Raw genomic sequence first — 18729 nt, forward strand, 5'->3', positions numbered from 1 at the left:
GGAGTCCGCACGAGGGGATTGCACTTTTGGGAAGATCCATAAGAAATCGCCTAAGCCGGTTTCAAAAGTCAGCTAATCTGGTTTTGGAAAATTCTTCAAATTGCATATAGTTGACTTTATTATTGCGTTCCTCTAGTCGACATGATCAATATATATATATATATATATATATATATATATATATATATATATGTCCAGATTTGGAGTCCGGATGAGAAAATTATGTTTCCGGAAGTTTTAGCCCCTGGAAACCAGCTAAGCCGGTTTTGGTAGTCTAGACCGAGTTAGAATTATATCTCGAAGGATTTGCAAGGGATTTTGACTCTTTGGGGATAATTGGAAAAAGTCTACAACACCCCCCAACGTTTGGCACCCTGGTTAATCCACCCCCTGAGGTTTAAAACCGTCTAATCTACACCCTAAACTTTCTTAAACCGTTTAACTAACCCCCTAGGTGGTATTTTGGGTGGTTTTGGGGGCTGTTGTGCTCAGCTGGCAATCCACCGTGGCAGAGGAGGACCCCTGTAGCAAAAAAATCCAATCCCCTCTCTTGCCCTCTCCGCCCGCACGCAAACAGGTCGCGGCCTTCACGCCGCATCGGGCTCCGTTCGAAGTTAAGCGCCGCCTCGCCACCAGGCGCGCCGCGCTTCACCTCCACGCCGCGCCGGCCTCCGCTCCAAGTCGTCGCCTCGCCTCCAAGCCGCGACGGGCTCCGCTTCCAAGCCGGGTGCCGCCGCGTTGGCCTCGCGTCCAGTCCGCGCCGGTGCCACCTCGCCTCCAGTCCGCGCCGTTGCCACCTCCTCTGCGGTCCGCGCCAGTGCCGCCTCGCCTACAGTCAACGCCGGTGCCGCATCGCCTCTAGGCCGCGCGGGGCGCAGCCTCCGCCTCCACATCGGGCCACATCAAGCCAGGCGCCACCTTCACCTCGTTGGTCAGGTGAGGCCACTCATACTCCTCCCCAATCAATAAGAAAGATTTTCAGTTCCAATCCTGGAGCTTTAAGTATCTTGCGATGATTAAAGATACACACATTTGTTCATATTGACAACATATCTTAGTTCTGAGTTTAATGCATGCGTGCCCATGTTGGTGTGGTGGTACTGGCACCAACTGATGAGAAGCAATGCAATGAAAGAAAGAGTAGAGCGTTTCAACAAATTAATTTTGTGCGTTTGAGCGTATGGATGGCCTTGCGCTAGGTAGTGGAACTTCTAAACCATCCAGGCTGCCTGTTACTGAAACTAAATGTCTACAATTTCATGTTGCAACTGGATTGTTTTTCTACTGCCTTTTTTAAGAAATAGCAATTGTATTGCTCAAAGATGTCGCGTTGCTGTTCATCAGAACTACAAAGTAACACTAGCATTAGAAATTGGCAACCTAAATATTTTCTGCAAGCAAAAGATGGTGATACATTTTCCAAAAAAAAACACCAGAAGTCTTTAGTGCTCAATGAACCCTGAAGCTGGCAACAAACAAAATGCACACATCAAGAGGCAGAAGAAAAGAAAGCAAAGCACTACTGCTGCTGCTACTACTAAGAGGCTGAAGACTACTCCTCGGATGGTAAGTACTCATTTAATTACTTGCAATTATATTTCTGGCCACATTCTCATTTGTCAACCTTTATATTACCTGAGTGTTACAACACCCTGCAGCTTATTTAATTACTTGCAATTACATTCCTGGCCACATTCTCATTTGTCAACCTTTATGTTACCTGAGTGGTACAACAGCCTGCAGAAAATACATCAACTAGCCAAGCTAGACCAAGTCAAGCAACATCAAGCCAGGCTCGAACAAGGGGAACAAGGGGAGGAAGCCAGGCTCCAATAAGGGGAAGGGGCAGAACCCAGGCTGCATCAAGGAGAGGAACCCATGCAGGTACAAGCCAAACAAGAGGGCGCCTGCAACACTTGCTGTTTGGGGACAACTACTGAAAGCCTTGACTCATGTTAGGTTGTGAATATGTAGGCCAAGCTTTTGTGCATACAAATGCCAAAGCTTTTGTGCATACAAATGCCAAGCTTTTGTGCATAGGAATGACCGCCGTGGTTACAAATGCAAGCTTTTGTGTACAGCTGCTCAAACATGCCTTCTTTTGTGTATAGCTGCTTAGGCATGTAAGTCTTAATCTAGCTGGAATCATGTACAAATGCCTCTGGATATGCTAAGTCGGACATGCCTTCTTTTGTGTATAGCTGCTCAGGCATGCAGGTCTTTAGTAATCTAGCTGAAATCATGTACAAATGCCTCTGTATATGCTATCAAAAATTATCTCTAGATATATTGTCAAAAATTGCCTCCAAAATGCTATTGTGTCTTCTGTCTATTTGGTGCCAAAATGAGCAGACAATGAAACTCCTGGAGGAAAATACCCATCCCTTGCCACCAAAACAAATGGCCTAGCGCCACCATGTCGTTCTCTGCCACGGTGGATTGCCACCTGAGCAAAACAGCCCCTCAAAACCACCCTAAAACCAACCAGGGGGTTAGTTAAACGGTTTAGGAAAGTTTAGGGTGTAGATTAGACAGTTTTAAACCTCAGGGGGTGGATTAACCGGGGTGCCAAACCTTAGGGGATGATCTAGACTTTTTCCAAAAACAAAACAAAACTAATCTATTATCCTACTGTTATGCACTTCTCAATGAAATCTGTACACATTCTAAGTGGCCTTGCTGACATAAAACAACTCTAGCTGTGTCTCTCCAATGGGCTCCTCGAGAGACGTTTCCGTTTTAGCTGAGGCTGAGCTGTTGAAATGTTGAAACCAGCCTAGGCTCATTTTGAAATCAGCCACAAGGCCGGTTTTCTCTACCTTGTGAGGGAACAAAAGACACCAACCTCTTTTGGTAAGAGGAGTCTTACACCTCAAGCATTTGTTTCATCGGAACAGGAGTACTAAATTTTATTACTTCAATAACACTCTTATTACACAACTTGAGCTAAGCATGCATCAGCTAGAAATAGATATAAGTATAAGCCAATGACAAAATTAAGCCTTTAACAAAGAATATGATATTTTGGGTATCAGAATATGTTCTCGTGCTAAAGGTTATGGTATAGCCGTATAGGGAATCAAACTGCATTTTTTTAAGATAATGTTTCACAAGAACACAACAAAAAAGATGTGGGGAAACAAAAGCAGTGTTTTCCTCACAACCTCCACCAAAGGCACCTCAAGCATATATATTTACACAAGAAAAATGGCATGTTCCCATGAATAATGATACAGTTTCAGGTCAACAATAATAAGCCTATCTATCTCTATTTATTTGAAAAGAAACATATCTATCTACTCACTCATAGTAAAAAAACATGTGAACCAATAATGCTTCCCTAAATGACTCTGGGATGGTGTGGAGTATCACGGGAGAAATGCATTGACTGCTGCAACATCCATAATTCCATATCACTCTCTAATCTACTACTCAGATCCATCTTAATACCACCCTGGGAAGCTGGGTCTTCTAGGTAGCTGGCGATATATCACTGAATTGCAATAATTGCGTTCTTAATACCAAAAGGTATCACTGTCATTAACCCACTGCACAAAATTCCGAGGTAGCTTCTGAGACTGCATTTCAGCAAGATGGTTTTCCTGAAAAACACCAACACAAAAATTATAGATGAGGTAGTGCATCATGAGTTCAGTCCTCAAATTTGGTGGAATGACTTCATTTCTCATACTAGTACTATTTAATATTTATTAGCTTATGAGGAATGAGGTGATGATGCAGCAACCTATTCCATTCCACAAACCAAACAAAAAAAAGTGAGGAATAAATAGATGATGGACTAAGTCATTCTCCAAACCAAACATGCTGAGAAGGATTGTTTTATACAGTACAGATTTTGGGGGCCATTTCCTCACCATGATGTCAGGAGCTATGCCACTAATGACATTCTCAGTTGATAGGTTCACATCTGGCGTGCTAGTTGCAATAGACCTGTTCCAGCATAGTTGACCAAGAAAGGTGAGAAAAGAATTTATTTCTATTGATGTCTTCAAAGCAGCAACAATAACCAAATATTGGATGAACAAAAGGCGCATGAAAATAAAATATATACAATATGGTTTTCAGCGTATAAGATCATATCAAATGTTACCAAAGGATTGTGCTAATCTGTTCTCTTTTCTTTCTTTAATATATAACCAGTAGATAACCCCCAGCAGGGGGTGTGCCCTCCTATTTCTTAAAAAAAATAAACATCCTACATGTCTTTGGTTAGTAGTACAGGGCTAGCTATGTGGTTGCAAGAGCAAGGGAACTTTGCATGCATATGGACTTATGGAACTAAGCACAACAGAAATAATAGCAGAGATAAGTTATAATTATCCTTAATCTCTCTCCTTTTCCCTTGTCAATTTTCCCAGCCCAAGTCCCAAAAGAAAGAAAGGTGCATATATATAACACAATAAAGAGATATTTCTGTTTAAGGCTTTAAGCCTACCGATGGCAAAAATGCATGAGAAGAGAGTTATATAAGATAAAGTAAAAACTGATAATTTGACCTTTCATCACTTGAGTTGCCTGAAGTGGAAAGCCATTCAAGATCCAGAAAGTTTGAATCACCAGAATCATGGCAATATTCAACTTCAGCTCTTGGGACATGAAGCACATCAGAGGCTGTGGGAGTATACCTATAACAAAATTTGGAGAACAAATAAATTGTCATATGTCATGTGGGGGCGCCAATATCAAAGGCGCTCCAAGGCTCGAGACGCAGCCAGGGCAGTCTCCAAGGGGACACCAGCTGTAGTTAATGACAATTAGTAGTCTGGGGAAAGGATATAATTAATGAGAGATTAAGGATGATTAATGGGGAGAGAACCAAGGAGCTTGTGGCTGGCGCCTAGGGGCTGGGCAGTCCTATATATACCCTGTAAACTGTAATCAGCTTATGAGAAGGAAATCAAGAAACAAGTTATCTCCTAATCTACCTCTGCTGCTCTTAATCTCATCCCCTTCATCTTAATCTCATCCCCTTCAACATAGGGCGTCCAGGGGATAAACCCCACGCCATTACCAACCCAAGCTACAAGTTTCGTAGTCAAGGGCCTGCTACCTTGAGCACCGACGCCCTTGACAACTTGGCATCAGCTAGCCGGCGATCTTCTTCCACCTCCGCCCCGCACTCCAACCCTGCTTCACCCACCGCCTCAGCAGCCTCCACATCCTTGCCAATGGCTGAGCCGTCCACCGCTGACCTGGCCAAGATGATCCAGGCCCTCACCACCACCATGAACGCCTCCATCAGTGACCTTCAACAGCAGGTCGCCGTTCTTCAGCAGGCGCAGCCACAGGCGTTCTCTGGCTCAGGATCACGCGGCTCGGGCCACGGTGACCACCACGGGGACCGTCCACCTCGATTCCAGAAGCTGGACTTTCCCAAGTTCGACGGGAAGTCTGATCCGCTCGCATTCATCAATCGCTGTGAGTCCTATTTTCACCAGCAGCGCATTGCCGTAGAGGAGCAAGTGTGGATGGCCTCCTACAATATGGAAGGGGGCGCCCAGATGTGGTTCCTCAAAGTCCAGCAGGACGAGGGCACACCTTCATGGCGCCGTTTCTCAGAGCTCCTAAACCTCCGGTTCGGGCCACCGATTCGCTCCAATCCTCTGGGCGAACTCATGGCGTGTAAGCGGACCGGCTCCGTCTCCGAATACTAGGATCGGTTTGAAGCCCTGGTGCCTCGCATGGGCACGCTGACGGAGGCACAGCGGGTGCAGGCGTTCACCGCTGGTCTACAGCCGCCGCTCAGCCTCGACGTCGAGATCCACAACCCCCAATCTCTCATCATCGCCATGAGCCTCGCCCGCAAGCTGGAGCTGTGCGAACAGTGCGCTGCTGCTGTTGCGCCGCCTTCCGCACCACTGCACGACCAGCAGTAGGGCCTCCTCGCGGTGCCTCCACCACGTCTCGCCCTACCGGCTCCGCCACCTGCCGCGATTGCTGCAGCCACCACCATCACGGTGGAGGGCCGCCCCGTCAGGTGCCTGTCAATGACCGAGATGGAAGAACGACGCCAGCTTGGCCTTTGCTTCAATTGCAACGAAAAGTTCGGGAGTGGTCACAACAAAGTGTGCCAGCGCCTGTGCTTGTTGGACCTGGCAGCGGCGGATGATGCCACTAACGCCGCCTCCGACGACCCCGCCAATCCAACACCGTCGATGTTGCTCCACGCGATCACCGACGTCCACACCAGCAACACCATGCAAGTGCGCAGCGGCGGATGATGCCACTAACGCCGCCTCCGACGACCCCGCCAATCCAACACCGTCGATGTTGCTCCACGCGATCACCGACGTCCACACCAGCAACACCATGCAAGTGCGCCTCCGGCTGGGCGACGTCAACGTCCACGCCCTCATCGACTCAGGCTCGACGCACAACCTCATCGCCGAGAAGGTTGCCAGCCGCACCGGACTCCCTATGGTCGGCTGCAGCTCTACGTCCGTCACGATGGCCAGTGGCGAGCGCGTGCCGTGCACAGGCGTGTATAGGCGGGCGCCGTTCTCCATCAATGGCAATCAATTCTCAGCCGACTTCTTCACGCTCCCCTTGTCGGGGTACGATGTGGTGTTGGGTACCCAATGGCTGGCCACACTCGGCCCAATCCTGTCGGACTTTGCGGCCTTCACCATGTCCTTTTGGCACAAGGACCATCCGGTCTTCTGGCTCGTGAAGAAGTCCGCCGGCACCCTTCCAACTGCATCAGCCACCTGGGAGGACATCGACAGCTTCATCGACCGCTCTCCAACCTTCCAGCTCGAGGACGAGCTGCTCGTCAAGGGAGGGGTAGATGTCATGTGGGTGCGCCAATATCAAAGGCGCTCCAAGGCTCGAGACGCAGCTAGGGCAGTCTCCAAGGGGACACCAGCTGTAGTTAATGAGGGGAAAGGATAGAATTAATGAGAGATTAAGGATGATTAATGGGGAGAGAACCAAGGAGCTTGTGGCTGACGCCTAGGGGCTGGGCAGTCCTATATATACCCTGTAATCAGCTTATGAGAAGGCAATCAAGAAACAAGTTATCTCCTAATCTACCTCTGCTGCTCTTAATCTCATCCCCTTCATCTTAATCTCATCCCCTTCAACATAGGGCGTCCAGGGGATAAACCCCACGCCATTACCAACCCAAGCTACGAGTTTCGTAGTCAAGGGCCTGCTACCTTGAGCACCGACGCCCTTGACACATATGTAACCAGGAAATCTCATATTAATTTTGAAACACCAAATTCTTGCAACCTCAGTATTTTTTTTCCTGCTATCAGTAAAGATAAATGAAGGTAAAAAACACTAAACAAGCATAAACAAACCTTAGGTGTGATACCCCACTTCCACAGGCTGACGAAATTTCATTTTCATGAAGTGAATCAGTTTCTGAAGTTGGGAATTGAAATCCATTCTGGACATCAGGCTGCGATGCACTCAACGGTTCATTATGGCAATGACCAGAGCCAGATATAGAAGCATTGCTTTCATGAAGAATGGTGCCATCTGATTTTACTCTTTTCAATGTACTGTGACATCAAAATAAACAGTCGATGATAAGGATATTGCTAAGTCACCACATGCATGCTTCAAGATAAAATTGGGTTCTCTTCAAATGTCCTAAGAGGTCCTCATGTCTCATGGTGTTCATTAGAGTGTTCAACATAAATAATCACAGTGCTGCAAATTCAAACATATTCTGCAAGATTTTTCGTAATACATCTAAGAACTTCAATCATCGAGAGTATTTTTAGCTGCTGCACTGCAGTACCAAGCCTATATCAAGAATTCAAGATGCCCAATTGCTGTTTGGATGGTTGTGTACAAATATTAAGACACCCTTATGTATTCCAAAGTAGCATAGCATTGTCAGCTAATTAAGTTAAAACAGGAGGAGATTTAATTTGCCATGCAAAAGATGGACTGTTCAGTCCTATCAACTAAGCTTGCCCAAGGAGGCCTCAATTTATGCTTACTGTGATCAAGAAGAATATACACAAAATGGCTGACATGGAAGTAGGATCGATAAATGGAATATCTGTCTAAGCAGGATAAACTGTAAAGAAAAGGTCTCGGTCATATGGTTCCGTAGACCCTATATCTCCAGATTGTCTAGTTCAATTTGCAAGGGAGTTTAGTGCAAGGCAAAGCCTTTTTTTGTAAAAGGAAAAGTAACTCAACCAGACAACAATGGCTACAGACAATTTTGAAAGTTTCTTTTCAAAAGAAAAAATATGAAAATTTACAATGTCATGTAATAAACTAATGAAGACACAATTTCTCTTTTTTTTAAATGAAAATGGAACATTGAAGCTCTACTTGTTAGTGACTTCATAAGTGCACATATTCAGTACAACATGAAGAAATACTGCAACATCATAAAGAAACCATACAGCCTGGAAATTTTTTTTGGATCTAGTACATTGAATACAAACATCTTTTATATAAAAAAATAACTGGACATCAGCATATGACTAGCAAATGTGCCCATGCGCTGCAATGGGACCCACTACGTCTTGATGTCGGATTCCGTACCATCGTTGCATGCAGGTCATTCTAGCTCGTATGAGCACAGGACGTGAATCTAGGTCGCATACGGAACATGGAGTACGCAAGGGTATTTTGGGAATAAAAAAGTAGATTGGAAGAAACTCTTCGCTCTTTAATATTAGGTAGAGGTAGATAGGCAGAGATGATATTAAATAATATACTATGGGTGGACAAAACACATGAAAAGGAATTACGTGAACAATAGAATGCACAAATATGAGGCGCTTAATGGATCATGTACAGCCACTATGCAGTCCTACATTTTAAGGACTTAAGAGGTTAGTATTAGACACTTCCAAGTACAATGAATGTATCAGAATGTCCTTGCAATTATCTCAAAACATGACAATATTCAACAATTGATGTACTATGTCATTAAATATATTCTTGATCTACCTTGGCTGGTCATCAAAAAGATCATTGTTATGCTCCCCAGAAGATGATTCTAATTCCCATAGTGCAGGTTTTCCCTGCTGTGGCTGGAAGTATCCCAAAAACCTGAAATACAAGAAGGCGAACACCACGTGATATATATAACAAACCAATCAAAACACCCGCTCACGTACACACTACGACAGATAAAATAAAGGAAACAGACTACTTAGCCAAACAAACAATGATATCCAGTAAAACATACAAGTTTATAGCAGCCTGTTTGTTAGCATCTATACAGGTGTTGCTGTAGTGCCGCTGAAGTGTCCTAAAGAACTCTTGTGACTGAATAAAAAGCTTCAAGTGACCTCTCTTTGCAGAGAATACCTTCAGAAAAGAACACAGCACAGAAAAAATTAGAGCAATGCTGAAACAAAAACATAGCATAGAGGAAAAAAGACAACATGCCACAAAGCAATGCAGGTTTAATCCTCATTAGAGGATTGGTAGCTTTGCTTGTTGGAGATGTGACATTTTAAATGGGCCCATTTTGTTTTAGCTTGATCATTGAACTGGTAGGTTATTAGCCTATTAGGAGATTGGAACAATGAAAAAGATTGTTCATTATGCATGACTTTTCCCACTTTGCACACAGCTATGTCCAGTGCCATGATTAGCCTTCATCAAGGTTCAGAGAACAGTAATGCATTTAAAAACTGTAGGACAATTATACAATGTGCTACCATTTTAGTGTCACCGTTCAAGTTCCAATTTTATATTTCAACCAGGAGCAGCTGCCACGGCTCACGAGAACAGTTTGTGTACAGCATCTTGGAAATCTGTCTATGGTGCAAATTGCAGATGTCACTTAAATAAATAGATCTGTAGTGCATTTTTCTTTCCTTGTATGAGATAGTAGCTCGACTTTTCAATAGAAACAAATGGTATGAAAACAAGCAAGCCCATTCATTGTCAATTCTAGTATATGCTGGAAACAGTTACTCATGAAAGAGTAAAGCACAAAGCAAGCATCTCAGTATGCTCACGTGCTACACTGCAACTTAAGCTAATGAATTAACCAGTTCTAACAACTCCCAACCAGATATATTCCCTTCCTAGCATTACAACCAAAGAACATGCCACAAATTACCTTGTTATGAGCAGCAGAACCGCTATACTGTACAGCAAGTGTGTCACCCATCCTCTCATAAAAGTGCATCAAATGATGGGCCAAGGGAGCTTCTAAACCTAGTTCAGGAGATTCTACAGAACCAAGCGCATGCAGTTGATGTCCAAGAGCAGCTAAACCATATGCATACTGAGCAACATTTGTACGATCCAGGCAATCTATACAGTTTGTCCGTAAGACACCTTTTTGGAATTTTGGTAGTTTTGGCGGTGGCAGTCCACTATTCTCAAATTTGTCTTCTGCGGTTGCATTACCAGAGGAATCAGAGCTGCCAGAGATATCCTCTTGGGATACATCACCAACAATCTCAGTGCATTCAGTGTCGTCACTATTGTTGTCATCACATAAATATGGATCAAGACCATTCCTGTAAAGCATGAATGAGAAAACAGATTAATTTTTCAAAGAAAAATAGTATCAACTCTTGAGGTAGCATGCAACAGAGAGTGAACCAAACTAGAATTGGGGAAAAAGCCTTACAATAGGGTGGGCCATTGTGTGGAAGTCTCAGAACTTGGTGCAACTTGACAATAGAAGAACTCGGTCAAATTCAGAGCCCGAAATGCCACTTTCAGAAGGACATCGAGTACATTTGTAGGTTTTCTGAAACAGAACTACATCAATAACACACACTACCAAACAAAGAGAGAGAGGAAACGTGAAATATAACAATGAATACCCTTGAGAGTTTTGATGAAGATCCCAATGTAAGAACCTCAGATGATTCTCTTCTGACAGGCTCTTGTTTATTATCTTGATCGCCTTATCAAATTCTCGGCGAAGTATAGACTCTCGCCTCTCGCGTGTCTTCCAAGTAAATAACAATGACAACCATAACAGCAGCATACAGAAAATTATCATTCATGTGCAGATACAATGACAAGACGCTGCTACTCCAGAATAAGAAGGTAAACTCACCTTAATCAAGTTTAAGATAATGATAGGGTTTCCATATCTTGCTCTAAGATTTTCAAAATGAAGCTTGGTAGCTTCATAATTATTCTGCATCTCATGCACTGACAAAATGGGGAAGTTTTACTTGTGGAGTTGATGAAAATGATGGGTGCATCATAGTAAGGTTTTCAAACTTACATATTATATTAGGTTTAAGATTCAATTTTGATGTCTCCTGTGACCAGAATAGTGGAATTGAACCCCTGTTCTGCACAACAGAACTTACTTCAGTAGGTCCAGGCACAGCTTCATAGACAATTTGCTCAGTCTCAACGTCATTTGCTACTCTTCCCTTCTCATTCACCCCCCTCTTTAGATATCTGTTCATTATCCGTTAAACTAAGTCCAAATATCGTGCCAAACTAGAAAAGGAGACAATTTATTTAACAAATAAATTTCAAGCACAAACCTGGTTCCAGCATAATGTCTCGATCGTCTAGCAATGAGTGTGAGCATAATATCCTTGCCAGATATTGAGAATTTATCCTAAACACAAGACAGAAGGGCTTTTTAGATTCAGGTGCAGAATCTAATAATGATATATTTTGCGATGACTGGGTACAGAAAAAGAGAGAACCAATGCTAAGCAATGTAATCCTGGTAGACAGAACAGCCAGACGAACCCAGTCACAGGCTCGCAGATGACTATTGTTGTGCCTCTTTTTTGGAATAAAAGCATTTGTAGTATTTTCTCCTTAATAAGTGAGTACTAATTCAAAGGAAACTAGTTTCTTAAGCATGTACCTGCTGAAAGAAACCATGGACTAATGCGACAGTCCACAAAGTATTTCTGAGACAATTACGGATCCGTCGTGTAAGATACTCATTCCAGACAAAGATAGTCTCGTATAAGGTCCATCCATCCTGTGGATCAGTCAAGTTCTTCTGAAGACTTCTCATAATGTGGTATGAGTAACTGAAAAAGAAATCCTTCCTAAGATCAAGTGCATTCAAGATCTTCCTGTATCTGCAGGATTACAAAAAGAGCTGGCTTATTGTTAAGAACTGCGCTAATGCAGTGTCAGCAGAAGAAAAGTGGGAAAGATTGTTAACAATTCATTACTTAGTTCAAAAGAAATAGTATTATACATAGTTAGCTGCAGATCTGGAGAAATTAAATTACGAATTACAAAGGAAATAAACCTCCTTTGGTATAGTTGATGACATGGATCCTTCAGACAGTGGCCTTTGAGGGCACAGCATACAAAAGAGGAATGGGGGCTAAAAGAGTTCTTAACAATGCTAGACAATAACTCATAGTTTTTCTACTGCTAGATTGTGTAAACAAAAAACGTAAAATAAATAAGCAACAATGACATTTTTCACACAATATTTTTTTCCTCGATCAGCCCAACCATTTTAAGTTAATGATGAAAGTAGTAATACAGTTTGGTACTTTTGGTAGTTTGATACTACAATGGAACTAAACAAACCTGTTCTCATCCTTGGAGTTTTGAAAAGTAGATCTTGTCTTAGAATTTGCTAATTCAACCATTGAAGTCCTAGTCACCTGGTACACTGGATGACCAAAGATTTCCCCAATTCTTTTCTGCTCGGTAATAATCAACATGTAATATGGCCCAAGGAATTTGATAAAACCTGGGAAAACAAATTCATCATCAAATATATGTATACAAATGTAATTCAGTCATGGCTTGTAAAACAAACAAGGAAAAGAACATTTACCAATTATGCCATAGAACTTTGTAACAAATTTTATTCCGCCAGTTGACCTGTGCTCTTCATCAAGACCCTTCAACAAGTCAGGATGTTCGCTTTCAGTATATACAGTAGAACACTCATCTATCACAAGCTCTGACGGCTCTGATCTATCGATCTTGAGTAATCTCCAAAGTGTTCTGTCAGAATTAGTTCCTAGAACGTAAAGTCTCTGCAAAGTAAAGCAAATCATACTTAGAACTAGGGTCAGATGTGATAAGGAATTGCATCGGTTATTGAACGGATAAATTAATCAATTCAATCAACAGTTCGATGACTGAATTGCAAACACAGTGACCAACAACAGGTTATTGTATCCTTTTGATGGAGTATTATAGATAGATACAGGGAAGTTTCACCAAGCTAAGCTTTCGCCGTTCCCACTTGATTCTACCCAGCACTGCTTAAACAATGTCCTTACCGAACTTCATAGTAGTTAACAATTTTGTATATATATTATTCAATTATTGCTAATAGTCTTACTAGGCATTTATTTGCAGACGTGATCAGAGGTGAAAACCAATCTGCTTTGTTCATGGCTTTAGAAACCAATTATCTATCATAGCTCCTAGTGCTAAGATTATCAAGATACCGAGAAAGCAAACAAAGTGGAAGGCAAATTATAACATGTGAATTATAGGGAGACCTTTCTGTTACAATCAAAGAAATTGTTAAAGTCTAAGTAGCATCTAACTTATATTTCAGCAGATCAGAGTTGGATGTGAATCCGTATATATAGTAGAACGAAAACAATCAAACGTTCTGTACGATGAACACCTCCACAACATGTTGTCATACCATGCGTGGGCTAGTATTCCGGATTAATTGTCGAAGAGGGGAGCTAAGCTATTGTCTAATCATCACAAGGGTGGATGATACGAAAATACCAAAGTTTTGCGGCGAAGACACAACAAGAGATTCGACTATAAAACGGTTGGCGCGAATCGACGCGAAATAGCAATTCGGAACAGCACGAACAACGGGGGTCGAATGCGTACTCTGGCCCATACCGAATCAATCAACCGATCCGGAGGCCTGACTGAATGGTTCCCTTCCCTCAGCACGCACCGCGCAACGCACGCATTGGTAGGCTTACCGACTCGCTCTCGTGGAGCTCGAAGCTCTGCAGGCAAGCGCGGTCCGCGTCGTGCTCCATGGCGGGCGCGCCTCCGCCGCCCGCGGCCGGCCCCAGCCGGATCGCCAGCCCGCGCCACCCTCAGGCCCCCCCGCCGCCGGATCCCCGCCGCGGCGCCCCCGGTCGGAACCCTAAATCGCCCGCCGGCAGCTTGAGGTAGAGCATTCCCCGCGGCGTCCCCCCGGCGAATCAGAGCGGCTCCCGCGCGCGCCGGGCTGTGCTGGACCGGACCCCACGCGAAACCGCGCCCCCTTCCCGCCTCGGGGCCAACGGCCAAGGGTCCGACCCGGCCCTTCGCGCCGCGACGTCACCGGAAGCTCCCTTCTCGAGCAGGGGAGGCTCGGGAGGCCAGGAGAATTCCGCAAGGCCAAGGAATCCGCTGGCGCAAGGATGGGAGGAGGAGGTTGCGGCGAATACAGCTGCACGTCTAGAGACTAGAGAAAGAGGGAGAGAGGTTAGGCCTGTGCCTGTTACGGCGTGTGGTTTTTTCCCGTTTAAATTTGGCTGGAAAAATCCGTTCTCTTCGTGCTGCTGCCCTGCTGGGACGGTAACACCAACCAGATAAGCACAGACCGGATGAGTGAGGAGGCATCTTTGGAAGGGGACGCTGGTTTTTGCAGCCTGGCGCGGCCGTGATGACTGTGAAAGACGTAATTAGGGGGGCAATTTGAGTGGTACAGGTCAGTTTCCTGTCTGCGATTCAGCGAGCAAGCAGAGTTTTGCGTGCTCCATATATATCTAATTATTAATTATTTGATTTTTATTATTACACTCCACAAAAAGAAAAAAGCTACTGCTGTAGCTAGCTACTAGGGAGCTGTGCGTTAATACACAGATGGAGGTTAATTTCTTTTTAGTAATTTATATATTGCTTATTAGTCATCTCCACAAGGCAGAAAATGTGTTTGCTTAAATGGTTACGTATATTGTGATTTGAGCTAGGAATTAGGAGAAGAGAGAGTTCCGGCAAATTGGGATTTCAAGGAGCTGTCTTTGTTACGTACTTGCTCCTACGTTCAATAGAATAGTTCTGAGACTTGAAAAACACACAATGCCAGCGCAAGGAAAGGATGCAGATTTCCCGATAGCAACAAAGAATAAATATCGTACTATCCCCTAAAGAAACCAACCGGCGACAAGTTCACATGTTCTTTTTTTTATATTTAGCAACGCCAACTCTGTGTTATAAAACTTCATAAGATTGCTTGGACATTTGTCCATGACTCACTATATCTATCCCGCGTAGTTTTCATGGCTGGTTTATAATAAGAATAATGGCAATATCATATAAATGTCTCCCTCCCAGCAAAGAAAAATAGCATACCAATGCCAGCCGGTGTCAGCTCAATAACATGCCATGAGCTAATCCATCCAGCTCAAAAAAATTATTAACCATAAACTATATATTTCCTCGTTTCCAAATTTTCTAAACTTTAAGTCGTTCTGTCTTTTCTAAGTTCATAAATTTTACTATACACCTAGATATACATAATGTCTAGATACATAAAAGAAATTATGTATTTATAAAAGTCAGAACAACTTAAAATTTGAAATTGAGGAAGTAACAAACTATCCGAGCTCGCAGTGCGTACGGTTAATTAGAAAGATGTGGAGTATTACGGGGCCAAATTGCCGAGGCGACGCCGTTCGGAAACTTAAAGCGGCCGACGATGACGAAAACTTGAATGGACGCCCCGACATCGTACTACCGCACAGTGGCGGGTTAGGCACCGAGCTGTACTCCCATCCGTCCACCACACGTGCGCGATAACAAGGATGGGCCAGCTCAGTGGTTTGGCCTTGGCGTGGCACGGCCAGCCGGCCACCGTCCAAGACAACATGACGACAAACTTTGCGTGGCCTTGCGTGCAAATGTGAAAGCGAGAGCAAGTCCACACGTGTGCGGCGAACGCGTGGTTTCAGCAGTGGTGTACATGCAAGTTCCTAGCATGATAATCCAAGGCCGTGGTAAGAAAGCAAATGAAGGCCACGGTACCATGCAAGCCTGTGCGTGCAAAGCCGACATATACACAAGTCACAAGCTAGTTTAAAAGTATTGCTCAGCTAATTGATGGCCCAAAATGACTCTCAGCCCATTCACGCCACAGCTCAAGAAGGCCTGAAACCCGAGTACAACACTAGCAAATAATTCTAAATGCCATCAAAGCGCTCGAGTACACGCGAGTCGCGTGCCAGGCGTGGCAACAGCGGTGTGGTCTGGGCAGTGGTGCGTGCGGGCATGCGTTCTATAGCATTTTCGTTTAATAAAAATTCGTTTAGGACACCAAGATACAACGTGACATGCAATGTAACATCCATTTCGTGTTTCAAATGAACGTTTCAAGTTCCATTTATTGATTTATACCCTATATTACATACATGTACACACAAGTAAAATGTTCATACAGTGTTTTAGCAAAAAGCTGTACAATGTAACACCGAGGGTGTTACAACCATGCCCTGCACGCATGTAGGAAGGTACCGTCAGGATACGATGGAACGGGCGCTTTAAGCCCTTTTCGACCTAACAAGTGCTCGAATAGTATTGTAGGCGCCGACTTTTGTCCCACAGTATTGTAGGCGCCGCCATCAGCCATTGGGCATGGATACTAACACAGGCATACGACAACCGCTACAATCCAAGGAAGAACTCACATCATCTATAGTGACAGGCGTATAGTCATTACCCCGTCTACTCCCTGCAGAGTCATGGCTTGGGGCCCTAACGCACCGCACTGCACCATCCGCCGGGGGAGGATGGGACATGACCACTTGCTAAAACAAAGTCAGAGCCCGACCCTATTAGGATCGGCAGAACATGCTATCCCTGGCGTGGTCTGCCATGTCAGTAGGGCAGGCTCAAGGGAAAAGGAAGACCCAGTGCCCTCGAAGGATTTTCTCTGCCTTTGGTTTTTTTCCTCTTTCCATCATCTGTAACCCCTGCTCCCTACTTGGCCTATAAAAGGGAGGGCAAGACACCCCACGAAAGAGAGATTAGTTCGACATATCACACACAGCCCAGTAGTGACCGAGCTCTTGGCGTCCTTTAGACCATTCTATCAGAGACTTGGGACCTTCCTCTCTCTCGACCGTTTGTACCCCTACTACGAACCTTTTTCGGTACTGATAACACGGGCAGCAGCAGACTGGACGTAGGGACATTTAGCCTAAACTAGTATAAACCTTGTGTCCTTTAGTGCACCATCTGGGCCTAATGCGCAACAATTATAAATTTACTAGCCGATGTTTGTTCGAAACACCGACAGTTGGCGCTCCCGGACAGGGAGGCTCATCTCCCTTATCACCGAGGGCGCGACAACAGAGCTGTCCCTCTCTATCGATACCTCGGGCATGGTGGCAAATCCACCTGCCCCCATTAGCTCATGGGGCACGGCAGCAGAGCCGCCCCCCTCCGTCAGCACCTCGGGGGTGGTGGCAGATCCGCCTCCCCCCGTCCATCGATCCTCTGCCGGCACCCCAGGTGTAGCGACGGATCCACCGGCTCCCACCAGCCTTGAGGACGGTTCGATGGTTTGGCCCGCCTCCACCGCCTCACAGACTCACTCCCCCCCACGTGGAACGGGAAGGGTCCCTGCGTGGATAATTGGGTGCCTGTCAGCGAATCTTCGCCCTCTAGGACATCCCAATCCACGTTGGCAACTACCTCGTCAAACTCGTCATCGTCGTCACTTCCTGTCTCCTCTCCTCGATCCCGTGCTTGCTGCTTCCATAGTATCTCCTTCTTCTTGAGCTCCCTCGTCCTCTTATCCCATGCGGCCGCGGTACGATTCGCTGCCGCCAGGATCTGGTCCTTCGGCAGTGGAGCCGGGCTATCCCTGAGGACGAGTCTCTTCGGCTGATCCCGCTATCCTGAGGTCAGCGTTAAGGGGTCAGAAATTCAAGTAAAGAAAAGGCATGGGAAAGGGGAACTTACGAAATCAATGAACCCCGGTTCCAGCCGCATTGGAGGATGTCCCGACACTGGATATACGAAGTCAAGGACAACACCGGTGGTGTCCTTCCAAGGCTCCATCGCCGCCTTGATCCACTGTGCCACTTCGATGGGGGGAGTGCTTCATCGGTGAGCATCGTTCCTTTAGGCAACGTCTCGGGCGCCATCAGGTATAGGGGGAGCGCGCGGCTCATCAGCGACGCCACCCTCCACATGTGGTAGGCGCCGATGATCTCTGATCCCTTAACACCCCTCTCCTTTAGAATTTGGAGGGCGATGAGATGGTCCTTGATCCTTTTCTTGTCCTTGTCTAGGACACCCCACTTCCACAACCCTGGGGTATCTTCGATGAGGCGCCCGGAGTACGCCGGCAAGGGGGCGGCCATGTCGTCCTTGACGTAAAACCACTGCGAATGCCACTCCTGTTGGAGGTCGATAGACGCATCAACGGGTAGTCATTCGCCCGGTTGTTGCGCAGGTAAATGCTGGCATATTCCATCGGCACGCTTAGCTCCTGCTTCTCGACCCGCTTCTTCGATAGGTTGACAGCAAAGAAATACCACCATAGATCAAAGTGGGAACTAGTCCCCAGGAATCCCTCACACAGGGCGACAAACGCCGCAATATGCTGGATCCCATTGGGATTAAGGTGCTACAGCACCACCTGGTAGTACTCCAGCAGCCACCGAAGGAACTTATGAGCAGGTACGGCGAATCCCTGCTCGTGGAAGAGAGCAAAGGACACGACATACCATTCGGGCGGTGATGGCTTGTCCTCATGACCAGGCAGCCGCCACTCCTTGACGACAAACAACGGGCGAAGGAGGCCATGGCGGACGAGGCCCTCTAGGCGCTGAT

The 18729-nt window shown here is 45.4% G+C and overlaps 1 protein-coding gene across 2 annotated transcripts; it reads right to left on the reverse strand.

Moving 5' to 3' along the window:
* Positions 1–3134: 3134 nt before the first annotated feature.
* Positions 3135–14451, reverse strand: LOC136535017 (phosphoinositide phosphatase SAC3-like). 2 transcript variants are annotated; one of them, XM_066527366.1, is made up of 16 exons: positions 13881–14449; positions 12752–12956; positions 12499–12664; positions 11810–12032; positions 11475–11551; positions 11204–11385; positions 11030–11127; positions 10791–10918; positions 10592–10714; positions 10073–10478; positions 9188–9309; positions 8947–9048; positions 7326–7529; positions 4518–4646; positions 3876–3951; positions 3135–3602 (listed from the first exon to the last, which is right to left on the reverse strand). In XM_066527366.1, exons 1-16 carry the CDS (start codon positions 13938–13940, stop codon positions 3516–3518), a joined length of 2388 nt encoding a protein of 795 aa, XP_066383463.1. In that variant the 5' UTR covers positions 13941–14449; the 3' UTR covers positions 3135–3515. The 2 variants fall into 2 exon arrangements, with proteins under 2 accessions (XP_066383463.1, XP_066383465.1); XM_066527368.1 differs by lacking the exon at positions 4518–4646 and having other exon boundaries at positions 13881–14451.
* Between the last annotated feature and the right edge of the window lie 4278 nt (positions 14452–18729).

This window comes from Miscanthus floridulus, unplaced genomic scaffold, assembly GCF_019320115.1.
Source record: "Miscanthus floridulus cultivar M001 unplaced genomic scaffold, ASM1932011v1 os_2477_3, whole genome shotgun sequence".
NCBI classification, from domain to species: Eukaryota; Viridiplantae; Streptophyta; class Magnoliopsida; order Poales; family Poaceae; genus Miscanthus; species Miscanthus floridulus.